At 47.2% G+C, this 18,881-nt stretch overlaps 1 protein-coding gene across 1 annotated transcript in view; it reads left to right on the top strand.

Moving 5' to 3' along the window:
- Positions 1-12,775: 12,775 nt before the first annotated feature.
- NARS2 (asparaginyl-tRNA synthetase 2, mitochondrial) overlaps positions 12,776-18,881 on the top strand; it is a 59,252-nt gene continuing 53,146 nt past the window's right edge. The window contains exons 1-4 of the mRNA XM_034072618.1: positions 12,776-12,957; positions 16,433-16,542; positions 17,363-17,483; positions 18,153-18,293. Coding sequence (XP_033928509.1) covers positions 12,838-12,957; positions 16,433-16,542; positions 17,363-17,483; positions 18,153-18,293 — 492 coding nt within the window. The 5' untranslated portion in view covers positions 12,776-12,837. The remainder of the gene's footprint in view (positions 12,958-16,432; positions 16,543-17,362; positions 17,484-18,152; positions 18,294-18,881) is intronic.

Genomic DNA, 18,881 nt, shown 5'->3' with positions numbered 1-18,881 from the left:
GGCCAGGTTGGACACAGGGGCTTGGAGCAGCTGCTCCAGTGGAAGGGGTCCCTGCCTGTGGAAGGGGTTGGGACTGGATGAGATTTAAGGTCCCTTCCAACCCAAACCATTCTATGACTCTATGAAATGGCTGCTATCCCTTAACTTGAAGGTGACATTCACCTGGAGAACAGGTCAGACTTTCTCTTGGTATCTTGTTATCCCTATCCTCATTTTTGCTGTTTTTGTAGGGGAAAAGCTCAAACTGGCATCCTGCAGAGCAGCACAAGGCAGCTTCTTCCTTCTCACAAAGTAGCAATGTTGCCCATACTTTTGGGGACATATGAGAAAGCACTGGAAGCAGCAAAAAGCATCACTGGCAGCTGGGAGAGACTGAAGGCAGCAGAAACTATCTGGAGTGAAACGAGGCATGAATAAAATGAGAGCTGATGTTGGTATGAACAACATCTTAAGGTTGGAGCTCAAATCCCATGCATGACCTTGACCTGTTGTGTGATTTAGGACAAGTTGTTTCACCAGTGTAGCCCAGTAGCACAAGAGGAGACTAGTTTCCCATGGGAATTCTCCAAAGGCATTAAAGCTTGGTGGCATAAAACACCATAGTGATGCTGGGCACAGTACATTGCAGATACTCCAAAGACAATTCCAGTTTTGCCAACAAAGCCAGTTTCTTCTCCCTACTTTTAAACCCTATGGCCACACTAAAGGCTTCATTTGTCTCTTGTCAGCAGGGCTGACGCAACTGAACCTGAATTCTTCCTTTCCCCCACAGTATTCTTCAGCTGTGTTGCAAAAGCAGGTATGAAACACTACCAATGTTGCCTGCTCTGCTGGTAACAGGCCCTCGGTTCCTTCTGTATCTCTATGAACCACTTCATTAGGCTTCCAGACCTGCCAAAGCATATTTCAGAGACCTCCTTTTAAGTCTTGAAAACAGAATATTGAGCACAATCAATCATTTCTTGTGACAGCTTCTTTGCCCATGAACTCTTTCCATTCATTATAATGGTTTCTATTTAAAGGCCACAGTGTGTGGGAGAGGGGTTGGTATTAAAGAAACCCCAAAAGACACTTTTTGATCCTAACAGTGTCAAAGCATGGTCTAATTTTCTTTGTTTTCCTGCTACAGTCACATATTTGAGGCACAGTCATGCCTTGAGTAATGCAGGAGCACTACTGATGCTCAACTAGGTCCCAGCATCTAGGGCACCGCACTAAGGGCAAAGACTTGGCTTTCACAGTGGGGAAGTTTCCATTCACACGAAGAGCAAGTGAAGCTGAAAGGGTTGAGGAATGTCATCCTGTGCCTGCTGAGGATGTGATCCCAATGTGAGCTCCGGAAGGATGAGTTCATGCCAGGAGCTTAAACTTCAGGAGGTCTGAAGATGCTCCTTGAGACCAGCCAATGCTGGAGACCACATTGGGCATCAGCAGTGACACAGGTTCATGCCTCCAAATTAATTCCTCCTTCTACCCCAGAATGTAGCAGGAAATAACCTGCCATCTCTATGCTTTCAGGCCAAGTGGGATATTGCTGAGCAGGGCTAAGGGCTTTTATCTTGTCCTGCTGCTAAAAGCAAGTTGAGGGTGAGGGCAGGACAAAGGTCTAAGCTTACCTTGTTCTTTACACTCTCACACAGCAAGAAGCCACAGCATCTCTTCATCAAGATTTTCTTATAGCCGAAGGATGCTGTGAGAGTTAACAATGCACCCCACATTGCTTTGGAAAGGGTTACAGGGCCCCCAACCCAAACAGGGAAGTGAAAAGATGTAGTACAGGGTAAATAAAGGTGGAACTTCACAGCACCACATGGCACAGACTGCTCACCTCAGGTAAATATGCCATGGTTGGATAATACAAAGCACACCAGTAGCTTGAAGTGGAGGCTGTCATGGAAACCCTGGCAGCGAGCGGCATCATTTCAGAGAATCACTTAGGAGGGACAGAATAAAGGGCATTGTTTCTTGGGAAGCAGCAGGATTCACAGATTAAATGCACTGAAGTTTGGGAGCAGGAACTCTTCAGCGGGTTGCCCATCCAGCCTGGGAAATCACAGCCTTTTTGGTTCCTCTCCTGCAAACAGGGCTGGATTTCCCTCTGTTAGACCCTGTTGAATGGGTATAAACTCTCCAGGAGACTAAACTTCTCTGTGTGTTATTACTTAGGCTACCACGGTGAGACTCTTTGTAACCATGGAAAGGTGGTTGTGAATATTCACCATAGAGTTTGGCAGCAGAACCTGAAGGAAAAAGTGGTGGAAGGTCTCTGCATGCATCACCTTTCCTCTGAAGCATGGACCAGAAGGACACAGTGATGGGTTCAGACTTAAACAGGGGAAGTTCAGTTGGATATAAAGAAGAAATTCTTTACTGTGAGGGTGCTGAGGCACTGGAATGGGTTGCCCAGGGAAGTTGTGAATGCTCCATCCCTGGCAGTGTTCAAGGCCAGGTTGGACAGAGCCTTGGGTGCCATGGTTTAGTGTGAGGTGTCCCTGTCCATGGCAGGGGATTGGTACTGGATGATCTTAAGGTCATTTCCAAGCCAAGCCATTCTACAATTCTATGGTCATCAGTGCACTCTCTAGTCCAGCATCCCTCAGTGATGAAGTTTCAGGGCAGCTCCATGCTCTCCATTTGATCTGAATTAACACTAACCCCCTTTTCAGAACTTGGTTTTAGCCCCTTCTCATTGAAAGATCTCAAACCAGGATGCTCCTTTTGCTCCACCACCTCCCCAACGTGCAAGCATCCTCCTGCTGGCATTCAATGCTGAGGCTTACCTCTTAATTGTCATCCCCCAAACCACTCCAGCACGAGGACAGCCATCCCAATAACCTTCCTTTGGTGCCTTTCCCACTGTGCTTCCCCTTCCAGGCAGCCTGAGCTGGTTTATCTCTTTCACAGAAGGAGAACTCTGTGGAGGCCCAAACCTCACAGCAGCAGAACACTGGAGATAAGGCAGGGAAAACACTCGCAAGGAAACGGCCTCGTCTCACGCTAACGTCCCCATCCTCTGGAATCCAAGGCAATAATTACAGCAATTTGTAGATAATTATTTGTTAATTAAAACCAGCCTTGCTGGGTACAGTCACCAATTGCCTCCGCTGGCTGCATAGGGCTGCGCAAAGAGGCACTGGGGGATTGCTGGTTTCATGCAATCATTTGCTTGCTTGGTTCAGAGAAAAGCCCCTGGTGCATCGTCTCCCCCTTCTCCTCACATCCTGATGCATTCTCCTAAGACATCCCGGAGAGATCCGTGCCTGCCTTTCCCTTGGTGATTTCCAATCAAGGTGACTGCTGCATCCCCTCACTGCAGCCTGTTTCTCCAGCTGATTTAATGCTTACACAGACTCATTTCTGAGCACATTTAATCTACTAATGCCTAAAGAAGGAGTTGTGACCCCAAGTTGAGGTTATGAGTTTGAGAGAAGCTCATCTCCATCCCATATTTACATTAGCAGTAATTAATGAACAGTGGGTTTGGAGTTACAGAAGGGAATATGATGCTGCTGGTTTAAATAGGGTTGTTGGGGGCTATTATTCTACCCTAGGTTGGGCAGTCTGTGGTTCTTGGTAGCTTCCCAGGCATAGTTTCCTTGTCAGCTGTGAGAAGAAGCAACAATGGGATCTAAGATGCTCCCCACTAAATACTGCATCCACAAGGAGTGTGTATCAGGATTAATGGCCTGATGTGCAAGGATTTTCAACCTTGTGAATCCTCTGTCTCTGTTTCTCCTATGGAATTCACCTTCTCCTGGGCCTACCATAATCCACCAACCCACCAACATGCTCCAGAGTCCCACAGATCCAGAGCCAGGAGGAATTATTTAGCCTTGGAAGCAGGAAAACCCCATTGCTCCTGATGGATTGAGCTGGCTCTGGGCAGTCACTTCAGATGTCCCTTCTTCTGTGGCACTGAGGAAACAGATCATGGACATCTGAGAGTTGGCTGTGTGAGTTGTACACCAAAATACTACCCTTATAAACCCTCATAGAAAAACAAGTCCATGGGGAACTACGGTGAGAAGGGAGAGTGAGCATCCTCCTCCTGGTTGTAGCAGAGCAGCTTGGACCCATGGTGACAAAGGTGGAACCAAGGTGTAACATGGCCATCTTGTCATCAGAAGATTGTTCCCATTACCCTTATCAAAGCAGCAGCATCAATAAGAACAAATCAGTGCTAATGGGGAAGGGAAACAAAATTACAGTGTCAGCATCCTCTTCATGGGAATGACCTCCCAGGCTGTTAGTCACACAGGGCTGGCTTCTCCCCTCTCATTTGCTCTTGTATGTGGGCTTCCGTGTTCCTCCCATCACCTTAGTGGCTCAGTGCCTGCACTACGTACAGAGGAATCACAATTAAGCAACGTGGCTGGATGTCATGATATATGGGACTACATCTCTGCTTCCACAGCACAGAAAGCTAGCGATGAGCTGAGATTAAACACGGGGTTAATTAGTGCATTTAATTAGCTCCCAGTTATTAAATCCTTGCAGACACTTAGACAAATCGGTCAAAGGACAAAGCATTTCTTAGATATGTTAGTATTTCTCCCCCTGTCTTCAGGTGAGTGGAGCTCTGCCTTTCCTCCTGCAGCTTCTTGTAGCAGTATCATAGAATCATAGAATGGTTTGGGTTGGAAAGGACCTTAAGATCATTCAGTTCCAACCATAGGGAAGACCCTTTCCACCAGACCAGGCTGCTCCAAGCTGGCCAGAGGTTGGAACTGGATGAGCTTTAAGGTCTTTTCCAACCCAAATGATTTTTAGTTCCATTTCTGAGAGACCTTGGAGACCTATCTAAGGCATTTATCCCTTGGATAACTTGAACAACAGAAGTGCACCAAGCTCAGGCTCTGATCTGACTTGAAAACCGGTTCCTATAGAGTCAAATCTATACACTGTCCTCATCATAGCTCACTGGGAAACTGATATTTGGGTCGAAGGAAAGGGGTTTCAGCATTTTCAGCACCAAGCCTTTTCTTCCCTAGTTATTAACAGCTGGGATGGTGGGCAGGGAATTCAGCTCCTTCTGATGCTCGTGACCTCAACCCATAGGCTGAGAATTAATGGGAGCGAAGAGCTGCATTGGATGTGGCTTGCTTAAGGGAGTTTGCTTAAGGTAAAATAACAGTACAGGATGAAGCTGAGTGATATTCCTTGTTAAACCATGAAAGATACCATACGACAATGACTTGCCTGACACTTGTTTGTAATTCTAATACACTTAAACTATTAGAAAGGAGAAAGCAAAGGCTGGGTAAGATGCTGTTACCCAAGCCAACATTTAGAGAACAAGAATGCATCTTTCTGGAAGATAATGTTCTCTCCTTGTTTTAGCCCTGCTCACTTTCAAAAGAAAGGAATTTAATCCTTCCATAAATAAGCAGGAGTGTATTTGTTTCTAGAGAGTACAAAATACATCAGCACCAAAGCAATGTGGAGACATTTGCAAATGCAGTAGCTAATTTGGTACTCGTAAGAAACCATCACCATAGCCTAGGACTGTATCTCAGAGGACTGGGCTGACCTTTCAGCAGCTGATGGTACTTCTAAAATGGCTCCTCATCACTGAAAGCCCAATCTAACATCAGTTAAAATAAATTAAAAGCTAGCACTGGCTTCTGCAGATATTGGATTAGGCCATATAAAACCCACTGGAATGCTGGGAACCCAAGGAAATGATCATGGTAAATCTGAATTCTAGCGAAGCCTTACAGGCTTTAAAACATCTCTCTGCAGCCCCATTAAGAATGGGTTTCTACTTAGCTCATTAATAATTCACCTTTCTTCTTCTCCTAATAGATGATGAATACCACCACGATGAAGCACAGCACAAAGCCCAGCATTACAGTCAATGCAGTGTTCAAGTTCAGGTTGGAAGGGGCTTGGAGCAAGCTGCTCTAGTGCAAGGTGTCCCTGCCCATAGCAGGGGTTGGAACTGAGTGAGCTTTAAGGTCCCTTCCAACACAAACCAGCCTGTGACTCTATGAAAAGCCATCTGAGGGCCTGTCAGCTCTGCACTCTGCTTCATCATCATTTTGATTTGGGACTGATGGACCAAATTCTTGCCCTTCCCTGTGATACCATTTGGTCTTTGGAAGGAAATATATTCCCATACCACACCATAGGATGTCAGCTCAGCATATAGAGCTGGGGGAAGAAGGAGAAAGAGGGAATACTGGGAGTGATAGCGTTTGTCTTCCCAAGTCACCACTACATGTGATGGAGCCTGTCCTGGAGATGGCTGAACACCTTCCTGACCATGGGAAGTGGTGGACAAATCCCTTGTTTTGCTTTTGCTTTACCTGTTAAACTGTTTCTATCTCAATCCATGAGTGTTCCCACTTCTCCAGTTCTCTCCCCCATCCCACTGGGGGAAGTCAGTGAGCGGCTGTGTGGGGTTAGTTGTGGGGTTAAACCACAACACCCTCTGACAGAGGGTCAATGTCTCCCCTTTATCTCCTGGGGAGCACAAAGCAAAACCTAAAGGACATGGTAGGAAGTTTTTGAATCTGCTTTGGGATTGTTTTCAGGAAAGGGTTCAGAAAAAAGCCCTGGAATTTGAGACAGAAAGAATGAAGCATCTAAACTAGTGGTTTACTTAGGGAAAATCAACTGCATTTATTGGAAGGAATGTGTTACATATTGTATCTCATTTCACTGGGAAGTTACTACTGTGAAACAAAAGAAATACAGGTTCTTTACTTTGGAAGAAAGACAAATGTGCTTCATTTCAGGTTACCAAGGTATCACTGCAGAAAAAGGCCAGCACTTTCCAACCACAGTGTTCCCATTCCTACCTCTAAGGCACAGCAGGATGTTGGCTGTCTTGTGCATCTAAGTTTCAAACTAGGACCTTTAAGGACACCAAAGGGCATCTGCTGATACAGTGAGAAGATTTCATAACCACAGGGAGTCTGTCAGGTTGAAGAACTGCATATTATCCACAGGTTAACAAGGATTTATCTATCTGCCTTACTCTCCTTCCTTCTGGGAGGACATGCTCATGCTCTGCATGTATAGTCTTTTATCCGCCCTGAAGCTGCTATATCAAGCTTTAAGTAGGAAGTACAAGTTGATGTTCTAATGTAGTCAAAAGGATGCTGGACTCTCTGGGGATACTCAGGACTCCAGACAGAGATCCATGAACAGTGGACCCTGCTGCTGATAAAAGCCCTCACTGAAAGATGCCACTGTTGGCAAATGCATCTTCAGGGCTCTCAGGTGGAGACATGGAAAAGAATTCCACACACATAACCTCGAGGGGAGTTATTCTGCAACAGCATCTCCAATTCCAAACTACATGGAGAAACTAAGACAAAGCAGACACCAGTTAGGTGAGTGTCATCAGGGAACAGGCAAGATCTGATTTCTTGCTTTGTACCATTCCCACCCTGTTTCTTGCCTTTGTTAGAGTCTCACTCCATGGCCAGGTCTGGAGAATCTCTGAGTCAGAATGGAACAAGGACAGACTCACTTCAATAGCAGCACTGTGTGGAGCTCTGCCTCCTCCACCTGCTAGAAAGCACAAAGTGAAGGAACAGAAAGATGTAGAGGGCATGGGTGAGGAGGCTCCATGTGGAGACAGTCTGGAGCTAAAGCATCAGGATGAAACATCCACAGAGGAGGCACTTCAGAGAACTTCTCCTGCCAGGCTGGACATTACTATATGGATGGTGCCACAGAGGTGACAAGCATAAGGCTGATTCTCTACTCCTGCCTGTTTTATACCCTTTTCTCACCACTGCTCCATGCTTTCTCTACAGCCCTTACACCCCGTTGGGAGTAGAGAAGCATCATTATTTCTCACCATCCTTTAAACCTCCCTCCTTGCAGACATCCTGACAACCAGCTTTCTGCCTCCCAGCCAGACTTACATTAAAGATCTCAGCCACAAACAGCAGCAATGCCCTCTGGAGAGCTGTTAGAAGAGCTCTTTTCTGCAGGGAAAGAAACGAAATGTACACTCAGACGCTGCCATGTCTTTGTAGACAGCTGAAATGGCTCTAAAACACCCAGGTCATGTAAAAGAGAAGGAATAGAGCAATAACGTAGCTCCAGCACCTCACACACCCATACAGACCTACTGAAACAACCTGAGATCTAGTGTCACCTAGTGTTAAACTGATGTTTGCTGGAGAACACAGCAACCCCTGTCTGTCCTCCTGGCATCCCAGTACAAATTGGTGTTAGCACATGAGCATTGCCTGCAGTCCAGGAGCTTGGAAAAGCTCACAGCAATGTGAGAAAGTCTTGGTAGCATCAGACCCAGGTGAGGAACTCAGTAAAAGGGAGTACAGTGTAGATGAGGGTGTATGGAGCAGGAGCTGAGGGAGAGCTGAGACCAATGGCAGAACAGGTAAAAATATAAAGGAAAGGCAGAAAAGAATGTAAATTTACATTAGACATTAAGCAGAAGCTGTTCCCTGTGAGGGTGCTGAGGCGCTGGCACAGGGTGCCCAGAGAAGCTGTGGCTGCCCCATCCCTGGCAGTGTTCAAGGCCAGGTTGGACACAGGGGCTTGGAGCAGCTGCTCCAGTGGAAGGGGTCCCTGCCCGTGGCAGGGGTTGGAGCTGGATGAGCTTTAAGGTCCCTTCCAACACAAACCAGTCTGCCCTCTCCAGTGATATCATTTGGACTTCAGAAAGAAATTGCTTCATCCAGATGGAAAAACTTCAATTCCAGTCTTATGAACTTGAGGCCAGACTTTCCTCTTCCTTCCAAAGACCCATAGGTGGCCCTGGAGCAATGGGTGTGAGGGGAAGGACCTTACCCCTTTCCTGCTGTATTTTAACTGTCATTGGTGTTACTCCCTAATTTTTCCCTTACTTAATTCTTTATTTGGCCTAGAAAGCATTTTAGGAGTCAAATAACACTGGAAAGAGATATTCTATTGCAGTATGGGCTGGACAAGAGAGAAACACCTATAGCTGAGAGCAGTAAGAAATGCACTGTCTGTGACAGGACAGAGAGAACACATAACATGCACTGAACAGCCATTACACACTTGTTTAATCCTCACATTAAGCCAGGAGTTCCCTGAACAATTGAGCCCTCATTTCCTACCCCTTTACATCCTGTATCTCTGCCTGACACTGAAGCAGCACCAGCTCCTTCCTGAGCTGTGATTGCCTCAGAGAGCACATCACATCGCTGTACCAACAGCCACCAAAGCTCAGTGCTGGCCCTTACAGGAGGGGATGGTGCTTGGCATTAAAACAAAACTCATTTTGTTCACTTCAGAGTACCTGTGTCCCTGTGTCCCCAGTGCTAAGGGATTAACCTGCACATGTACAGGCAGTCTGCCTCATTCCTTGGAGCACCATGGAAGAGACAAGTTGTCCTCATAGGCTGAGGATGCACTTGCAGCCCTCCCTGCAGTCTCCTGTCCTTCCTCTTTCTTATCCACTCAGTTATGTTGTGCCCTTGCCCTGAAGCTCTAATGCCTCAGGACAGCCTTTCAAGGCAGCTCAGAGCTCAGGTCTAGACTAAGAGCCACAGGCAGGGACATGGGCTTACTGGGAGCAAAGGCAGAGGTGAAGGAAGGCCCTGGCAAGCAGCCTGGGGACTTTGAGGACAAGCATCTTTTCATACACAGATAAAAAGCACCCGAAGGGAAAGCTGAAACCAGGCATCTACAAAGCTTTGCTCTTCTCTTTCCCATGAGTCCAGCTTGTTCCTTTTAAATGAGGTCTCTGGCTGGCAGTTCTTTTCATACCTGAGACTCTGACTTTCAGCAGGGCAGGGATTTGCCTCCCTACCAAAGCTGCCTCCCAGCACCTCCTGGCCCTGGGGCATCACACTGCTGCTGTCTCTTGTTTCACCCACCAGACTCCAAACATCAATGCACAGGAGTGGGACAACCTCTGACCACAAACACAGCAGATACATTCTGCTCCTGCCTTCCTGCAGTGGGAGTGTGCAAGAAGAGGAACATACATGGAGCAGGGAAAGGGCAGAATACAGTGGCAAAGCCTGGGCTGGCAGCACTGCTGTTGTCCCTTCCTCATAGAATACAGAACAGTTTGGGTTGGAAGGGACCTTAAAGCTCATCAGGTTCCAACCCTTTCTTACTGCTCTCACCTATAGGTTTTTCTCTCTTGCCCAGCCCATACTGCAATAGAATATCTTTTTCCAGTGTTATTTGACTCCTAAAATCCTTTTTAGGCCAAATAAAGAATTAAGTAAGGGAAAAATTAGGAAGTAACACCAATGACAGTTTAAATACAGCAGGAAAGGGGTAAGGTCCTTCCCCTCACACCCATCTGCTCCAGAGCCAGCTATGGGTCTTTGGAAGGAAGAGGAAAGTCTGGCCTCAAGTTTATAAGACTGGAATTGAAGTTTTTCCATCTGGATGAAGCTATTTCTTTCTAAGGACCAAATGATATAACTGGAGAGAGCAGGAATTTGGTCCCCAGAGCAAAAAGGATGACAAAGCAGAGTGCAAAGCTGATGGTCTCTCAGATGGCTTTTCATGGAGTCACGGAGTGGGTTGTGTTGGAAGGGACCTTAAAGCTCATCCAGCTCCAACCCCTGCCACAGACAGGGACCCCTTCCACTGGAGCAGCTGCTCCAAGCCCCTGTGTCCAACCTGGCCTTGAGCACTGCCAGGGATGGGGCAGCCACAGCTTCTCTGGGCACCCTGTGCCAGCGCCTCAGCAGCCTCCCAGGGAAGAGCTCTCCATCATGTTCAATCTAAATCTCCATTCTTAACAGTTTAAAACCACTGTCTGAGCCCTGTCATTAGAGGCCTTAGCAAAAACTCTCTCTCCATCTTATAAGCCCTCTTTAAGCATTGAAAGGCAGCAATAAGATGCCCATGGAGCCTTCTCCTGGGGCTGAATGATCCCACCTCTCTCAGCCTTTCTTCATAGGAGTGGGGCTCCAGCCTTCTGATCATCTTCTGGACTCGCTCTAACAGGCTCATGTCTTTGTTGTGCTGGAGGTGCCAAAGGTGGGCACAGAAAGCCAGGTAGGATCCTACTAGAGCCCACAATATGGTTGAATCTCAGGGCTGGGAGCATGTATTGCCCAGGTTTTGCCCACCAGTATTCCCAAATCCTTCTCCATAGGGCTGGAAACACTTCTCCTTCTGCAGAGCTGGAAGGGCAGAGGCTTGTGAGGCTGAAAAAGGGATAGAAGAAGAGCCTTGTCCCCCAGCAAGGTCTGCAGAGCAGAACCACATCCTGAATCCCTGATTAGGAAAAACACAGGTCAATCCAGTGCTTATCCCACTGTGTAAGAGAGGGATCCAGCAGCACAGGAGGTTGCAGATCATCCCTGAAATACACAGGACACTGTACACTGAGTAGGGCTGTTTCTCCCTCCATCCTGCTCCCACAAGGGCTGGTTGAGGAGCAGGGCTGCAGCCTGGCCTGTCTAAGATCCCAATTGGAATTGGCTTGTTCCTCAGGTGTTTCAACCCCTTCCCCTCCTTGTGCAATGGAAGTGGTGGGAGACCAGGTAGAGCTCCTGAGGCAGCCACAGCACTGCCAAGGTCCCAGAGAGCAGCAGCATCCCTTACCTGATGTGATAAACACATCAATGTATTGGCTTTCCCTATTATCATAGGTGTGATTATGTGGATGTAACTATACAAGCTTATAGTAACAAAAAGCTCGATAAAGACACAAGATGAGCAAAACAGAGTCGCAGAGTAGAAGAATCTGTAAAGGTAAAGAGAAGAAGGGGGGTTGCATGCTTGATATAAGAAAAACTAGTCCCTGTAAAATACAGAGTTAAAGTACTTTTTAGCTTAACTTAGGTTGTAGAAAGAGAACAATGTTTATGTTGTTAGCCTGTGGAATTTAGTGGCCTCACTAAATGTGAGTTAATTGTTTCACACTGGTCCTCTAAAGTATCTTTAGTTTTAAAGAACAACGTTTGTGTTGTAAATCTGTGGTGAGATAACAAGATTTAGTGACCCCCCTAAACATGAATGAGTTATTTCACACCATCCTTCTACTTGTCAGTTAGTTTAGAGACAGAGCCTCCCAGCCATCTGCTCCTTTGGGATACTCCTTGTCTGCCCATCCTGCCATGAATTGTGCAGGAAGGTCACACTGTTTTAAATCTTTGCTAGTTATCACAATAATTACAGATCTGGCTGGTTTCAGCTCCTTGTGTGATTACTGGGGCGTCCAACTGGGCCAAAGGTGAAAAGCACACTGTGAGGAAGACTGCTTCATCTTGAAGACCCCTACTCACATGAGGAAGACTGCTTACTTCATCCTCAAGACCCCTGCCCACAATCATTGAAGAGGAGGGCGCAGATGCCAAGAGGAGGAGACTTATGATAATAACTTACTGGACTTAGTTATAATGTTGCCTGCCTATACACAGGGATTATGAATATGTATGTGACTAATGGAATTGTGACAGTATATAAACCTGTAACAAATACTGATCACTTGTGCCTCTGGCTACGGTCACGCTCCCAGCGCTGTTTGCTTTTGCTTTATTGACTTTGTCCCTCAATAAAACCTTGTTATCTTGTTTAGAGGAGTGAATTCGTATGTCACACCCGAGCCATGGGGATCCCTTGTGTCCCACAACAGGGATGCATAGGGATGCTTCCCTCCTGCCATGCAACCTTACGAACTACATTTCCCATCGGCCCTTGCGCCGCGGCGGCGGAAGAGGTGGTTCTCCGCCGTGGGTGGTCTTCTATTCTGATTGGCTAGCTGGGGCAGCCCCTCTGCTCCTATTGGTCGGCGTTGTCACATGGTGCTCGGGGGGGCGTGTCGTCCCTCCTGACGGAAGCCGCGCGGTAGCGGCCGGTCGTGGCGAGATGCGGCCGGGTCGGCGGCCGGAGCGGCCCCGCTAGGCCTGAGCTATGCTGCGGGCCCGGGCTGGGTGGTGTTGGGGCCTTCGCCGCTGCGCTTCCCTTCCGCGGGCGCTGCGGGTCCGTGAGGCGCTGCAGGCCCCGGAGCCGCTGGAGCGGGTTAAAGTGCAGGTGTGTGGCCGGGAGGTCGCGGTGTGCCTGGTAACGACTGTCACCCACAGCCTTAGCGTGCGGAAGGGCTGGGGTGAGCACCGCGGTGCTTCAGGGAGGCGAGATGGAGCCTCTGCAGAGCGTTTTGCTGAGGTTATAGATCCCCTTTGCAGCCTGCAGGGCCAGGTTTCGCTGTGTTAATTCAGTTTGGCGTTGTTAAATCGGCTCCAGAGCTGTGGAGTTACTCAGGATGTGCAAGGAGAGATTGCTGCTGTAACGGGTTGTGCTGAAACAGGCGCTTCACACGGTTGGTTTTATCCCCTGGTTGGTTTGGGAGAGGGAAGCATTGCCTCTGTGCTGATGGGTTTGATAGCTTTGAGGGCAGGATTTCTGCCGGGCTGTTTAAATGCAGCTTTCCCATAGAGGTCCAGGGGTTTCCATGGCAGGGGGTTGGAACTGGATGAGTTTCCAATCCCCTTCCAACCCAAACTGTTCTGTGATTTGCTTTAAGCCTTGTTCTACATCTAGGTTTATAGCGGTGTCAGCTAAAGTTAGCAGTTTCATTGGTGTTCATATCTACTTTCTCTTGTGCACCAAGGTAAACTGGGATAAATAAATGGGCTTTTTTAGCAGTGGAGCTCTTGCTCTTTCCTCAGCACACAGTTGTGTGTCCCTCTGTTTTCTGGTGCTTTCCACAGACAGAACAGTGGTTGTACATCTATAGTCCCTGTTTTAATGTAGGGCCCTTGGCTGGGGCGGTGCAGTTGTCAGGATTTCTGGGTGAGTCTGTAAAGGACTGGGCTGTTTGTAACAGTGTTAAACTGGACTGATAGAGGGGAGACTGAGCTGAGCTCTTAGGCAGAAGCTCTTCCCTGGGAGGGTGCTGAGGCGCTGGCACAGGGTGCCCAGAGAAGCTGTGGCTGCCCCATCCCTGGCAGTGCTCAAGGCCAGGTTGGACACAGGGGCTTGGAGCAGCTGCTCCAGTGGAAGGGGTCCCTGCCTGTGGCAGGGGTTGGAACTGGATGAGCTTTAAGGTCCCTTCCAACACAAACCAGTCTGGATTCTGTGATCCAGAAACCAGTTTCAAACACTAGTTCCTGCACACACATAGACGAAGCCTGATGGGGTAGGGAGAAGCTCATCCAGCACAGGTGCTTTTCAGTTGTAGTTCTGTGAATAAAGCAAGCTGGAGTAAATTGATGCTAAAATTGGCAATATTGCCTTTTTATTACCCCAGGTCCTGGCTGCTTTGTTGATCTGGTTCTATGCTGACAAAACTGTGGGTGTTTTTGTATTAAACTGGGTTGGGGAACTGGTCTGGCTCGAACCCAACCTTCTTATAGCCAGGCTGTTGGAATGTGCAGTCTGCTCTGGGTTGGGGTTGTCATTACACATTGCTTCTGGTAAAGCCTGCGGTGGTCAAAGCATTGCTGCCGCAGGCCTTGCTGCTCCCCTACAGGCCTGTGGGTATGCTCTTATTTCCTGTTGCAGGATGCAAGACTCAGCTCCTTAACAGATCCCAGAACAGCCTGATGAGGTGGAAACTGTTTCATTGTTCAGGGGTTTTGTGTGTTTTGTTAAGGAGCAGGTAAGAGGAGAGAAATTAAGAAAACCATCTGGCATTATACATTATACATTAAACATGCATCAAGTATAACGTATACAACAGGTTCTGGGGATTTAGGGGAATGCAGAGGATAAGCACAACAGCTTCAGGTATGTTACAGTATGAAATACCTTTTAAACACCTGCTTCTTTAATCATAAGAATATGAGGGTGCCCAAATGATCAGACTTTAGTTTTAGACTCTCGTTTCTTGCAGTAGTTCTTGTTTCAGGTGGAAACACCCTGCAGAGGTCATTTAGGTCTGAAATCGTGAGCCTGGAGCACAAGCTGAAGTTTCATTGATTATTGGGTTTGTGGCTTTAAAACCTTCCATAGTTCTTGTTTGCAGTTGTCCTCTTCCTGCTATACAAACCTGGCTAATGCCTTGTGTGTGTTAGTAGTAATGTTGTACTTTGAAGAGTGCTTTGGTACTATTCAGTGCCTGAAGATAGTTCAGTCTAGACATCAGAAGTTGATGGGTTCACATTTGCTTGGCATAAAATCCCTAATGCACTTATGCAGTTGGAAGTTATTGGAACAATTTGGACACCTCCAGTTAAACAGAAGACAAAACTGCTTGGAAAAGAGGCAGTTTGGTTCTTTAATCAGCACTGGTTCTGGTTGTTCTCTATAGTATTATTATAAGATGAGCTGGAAGTTCCCCTGCAGATAGTTTTGCTTTTAAGGGCAGCTTTGTCTCAACACTTGTGAACTGGGGAGCAACTGAGGAAGTTGTATTTTGAATGCTGCTTCTTTTGCTTGGTGCTGACTTAAATACTTCTTTTAAAGGAAATACTGTTTTTCATTGAAAAACTCAAATGAAAACGTTAACCAACAGGTACATGGCCAGTTCTGTTGCTTTGCTGTTATAAAGAACTGCTGTGCTACTCTTTTAATTCTTTTACTCAAACTGGACAAGAACATGTGTAGATTTCTTCTTAATGCATCTTTTCATCAGTATTGAATTTAAAGTGTAAGGGGAAGCATCCAGGGCATTAGGTTTTATTTTAGTGAACAGATTTCAGTCAGAGCCTCCCTATAGGTGATACAGCAACAAAAACTGATACTATAAATTGTAAAATCATAGATCATGGAATGGTTTGGGTTGGAAAGGACCTTAAGGTCATCCAGTTCCAGCCCCCTGCCATGGCCACGGATGACTCATGGTAGATCACGTCTCCCAAGGCTCTATCCAACCTGGCCTTGAACACTACCAGGAATGGAGCATTCACTTCTTTGGACAACCTCTTCCAGTGCCTCAGCACCCTCACAGTAAAGAACCTCTTCCTTATCTCCAACCTGAATTTCTCCTGTTTCAGTTTGAACCCATCACCCCTTGTCCTATCACTGCAGTCCCTAATGAAGAGCCCCTCTCCAGCATCCTTGTAGCCCCCTTCAGACACTGGAAGCTGCTCTGAGGTCTCCATGCAGCTTCTCTTCTCCAGGCTGAACAGCATCCAGTCTTGAGTGTGTTATAAAGGACTGTGCATCCCTGCTCTCTCCTGTTTCAGTAAGAAGTGTTTTCAAGGGACATCACTCATAAGAATATGTACTTTGCTAAAATGCTTTTCATCTTCAGAGCACACTTTCTGTATCCTCAGCATCTCAGAGATGCAGGTAGGGCCCTCCTGGACTCTGGAGGAGATTTGATGTCTCTGCCTAAGGATTTTTTTTTCTCTTTGCTTTGAAGTCAGTGGAAAAACTGAAACTGATTTTTCCTTTTAATTATTTTTCTTTTAATTTTTTGTTGTCCTCAAAGAAATACTTCTTTTAATTTCAATAAGAAGTTAAAACAGGGCTAAAGTAGCTTGTCCTGCTCAGCTGGGAAAATGCTATTGGGACACTGAGTTGGTGCCAAGAAATAACAAATTCCTTTTTCTTTTACCTCTAGGGCTGGGTCCGCTCTGTCCGATCCCAGAAGGAAGTTTTGTTCCTGCACTTAAATGATGGGAGCTCTCTGGAAAGCCTCCAGATCGTTGCTGATCCCAGCCTGGAAAGCAGGTTGGTCTGTTTGTGATACCTGAGGAAATACGTGGTGACCAGTGCTTGGTGGGGTCTGCTCAGGCCTCCTTTCCTCTTGCCAGTTGCTTACCTGACCATGGGAAAGGCCCTTTGGCATTCTGGGCTCTCTGGATGTGTTTAGAGGATGGAGCATGTCTGATTACTCTGTCTCCACTTAGCTGAGGCCTCGTGGTTCAGTATCTGGTCTTCTGACATTAATTTGGACCTCATTTTCTTAATAGCTGTAGCAGTGTGGTTGTTCTGGGCTACTGCTGGACTTGTTTGGATATCATACAACATAGCTAGGGATAACCAGGAATAACTGTCCATCGGGTTTTGGGAGGCTATTGTTCTTCCTATAACTACTTTGGGGGAGACTTGGTAGGCATAATCCTTAGATAGGCATGTCTGTTGTACTATGATAAAGTAATGCACTTGTTTTACAGCTTCACTTTGTTTGTTACTCTCAATTGTTCTTTGGGCTGGGGTTGGGAGTTCTGGGGTGATCCAGGAACCTTCAGCATGTAACCTGAATGTTTTAACTTGTATTTCTCTATAAGCCTGGTTTGTCCCCACAAGAGCCCCTTGTCTCTTTTCCCCTTGCTTGTTCACCATTCCTAACTTGTCCCAAATTCTTCTATAGCTTTGTGAATCTATTCACATTCCCACATATGCATTTAATAAGCTTTCAGTTCATGGATTAAGCCCTATGGCTGCAGTATCTCTTGTGATCTCAAGTGGTCCAGCTACATGAACAGGAATCTGTCTTCTGAATGTTGTTGTCTTTGTTTCTGAATGTTGCTTTTCCTTGGTTTTTTAGGGACCTGACTTTTGGAAGTGCAGTGGAAGTGCAAGGGAAACTGGTCAAAAGTCCTCATAAGAAGCAAAACATGGAGCTGAAAGCTGAAACCATCCACGTGGTGGGACCTTGTAATGCTTTGGTATGTCACTGCAGCAGGAGCCCAGCTGGTAGGACCACTTTGGAAATGGATTTCAGAATGTCCAAGTATGCAGCAGGGCGTGCTCAGACTGTAGTTCCTTTAAGTCTGATTGATTCTGCAGGCATTGATTTGTCAGCAGTGTCTGTAGGGTGCCTCAAGGATGAAACATGGGATCACCATGAAAGCTCTTCTGGAGCAGAGCTGTTTCTACATGGAAATGGGCACACATGCTAGCAGCATGTCTCACCCTGAAGCACTTGCCTGTGCCAGGTGGTTCACCTGATTCAGTCTGGCTGGAATGTGCATTGGAAAAGCAGTGGGACTGTCAAAACACTCCAGATTATGCAGGAGGAAGACCTGTACCTGCCACAGGCACGTTTGGAACTGGCTCCCCATTGCAGCAGTGAAATGAACTTCAAGAAGACTCAATGTCCAAAAGGGTGGAGCATTTCAGAACACTACTTTCTCCTCTTTTGTTCATGGCTCTTGCTCTGCTGTAAGCATTATAAAATCTGCAGAATAACTAGAAGATAGGCAAAAGCATCCAGTTCTTCCCTATTGTGTAATGACAATTGAATTGTAGTAGACAGAAATAGTATCCCATGAACAGCAATAAAACTACACCGACTCCAAATTCTCATCCTCCTATTTTTCTTTCCCTGTTTTCAGTTGTTCCCCCTGAAAATGAAGGAGAGGCACCCGCTGGAGTATGTCCGACAGTTCCCTCACTTGCGATGCAGAAACAACACACTTGGCTCCCTCTTGAGAATCCGCAGTGAAGCCACTGCAAGCATCCACTCGTTCTTCCAGGTACTCACCTCTGTACTAAGCTTAGGTATAAAACACTCCCCCGGTCAGGCTTCATGGGAGCACACTGGGAGGGAGGGAGGGAATGAGTTATCCTGACTGCAGGATATGAATTCAGCTTTGAGGGCAACAGCACAAGAGGGACGTGGAGCTGTTGGAGGGAGGCCAGAGGAGGCCATGGAGATGCTGCGAGGGCTGGAGCAGCTCTGCTCTGGAGCCAGGCTGAGAGAGCTGGGCTGGGGCAGCCTGGACAAGAGAAGGCTCCTGAAGGGGAGAGCTGAGAGCAGCTCCAGTGCCTAAAGGGGCTGCAGGAAAGCTGGAGAGGGGCTTGGGACAAGGGCCTGTAGGGCCAGGCCAAGGGGAATGGCTTGAACCTGCCCAAGAGAGGGGAGACTGAGCTGAGCTCTTAGGCAAAAGCTGTTCCCTGTGAGGGTGCTGAGGCTCTGGCACAGGGTGCCCAGAGAAGCTGTGGCTGCCCCATCCCTGGCAGTGTTCAAGGCCAGGTTGGACACAGGGCTTGGAGCAGCTGCTCCAGTGGAAGGGGTCCCTGCCTGTGCAGGGGATTGGAACTGGGTGAGCTTTAAGGCCCCT

This window comes from Melopsittacus undulatus, chromosome 2 (assembly GCF_012275295.1).
Source record: "Melopsittacus undulatus isolate bMelUnd1 chromosome 2, bMelUnd1.mat.Z, whole genome shotgun sequence".
Taxonomy (NCBI): domain Eukaryota; kingdom Metazoa; phylum Chordata; class Aves; order Psittaciformes; family Psittaculidae; genus Melopsittacus; species Melopsittacus undulatus.
This window is presented reverse-complemented; position numbering and strand designations above follow the sequence as displayed.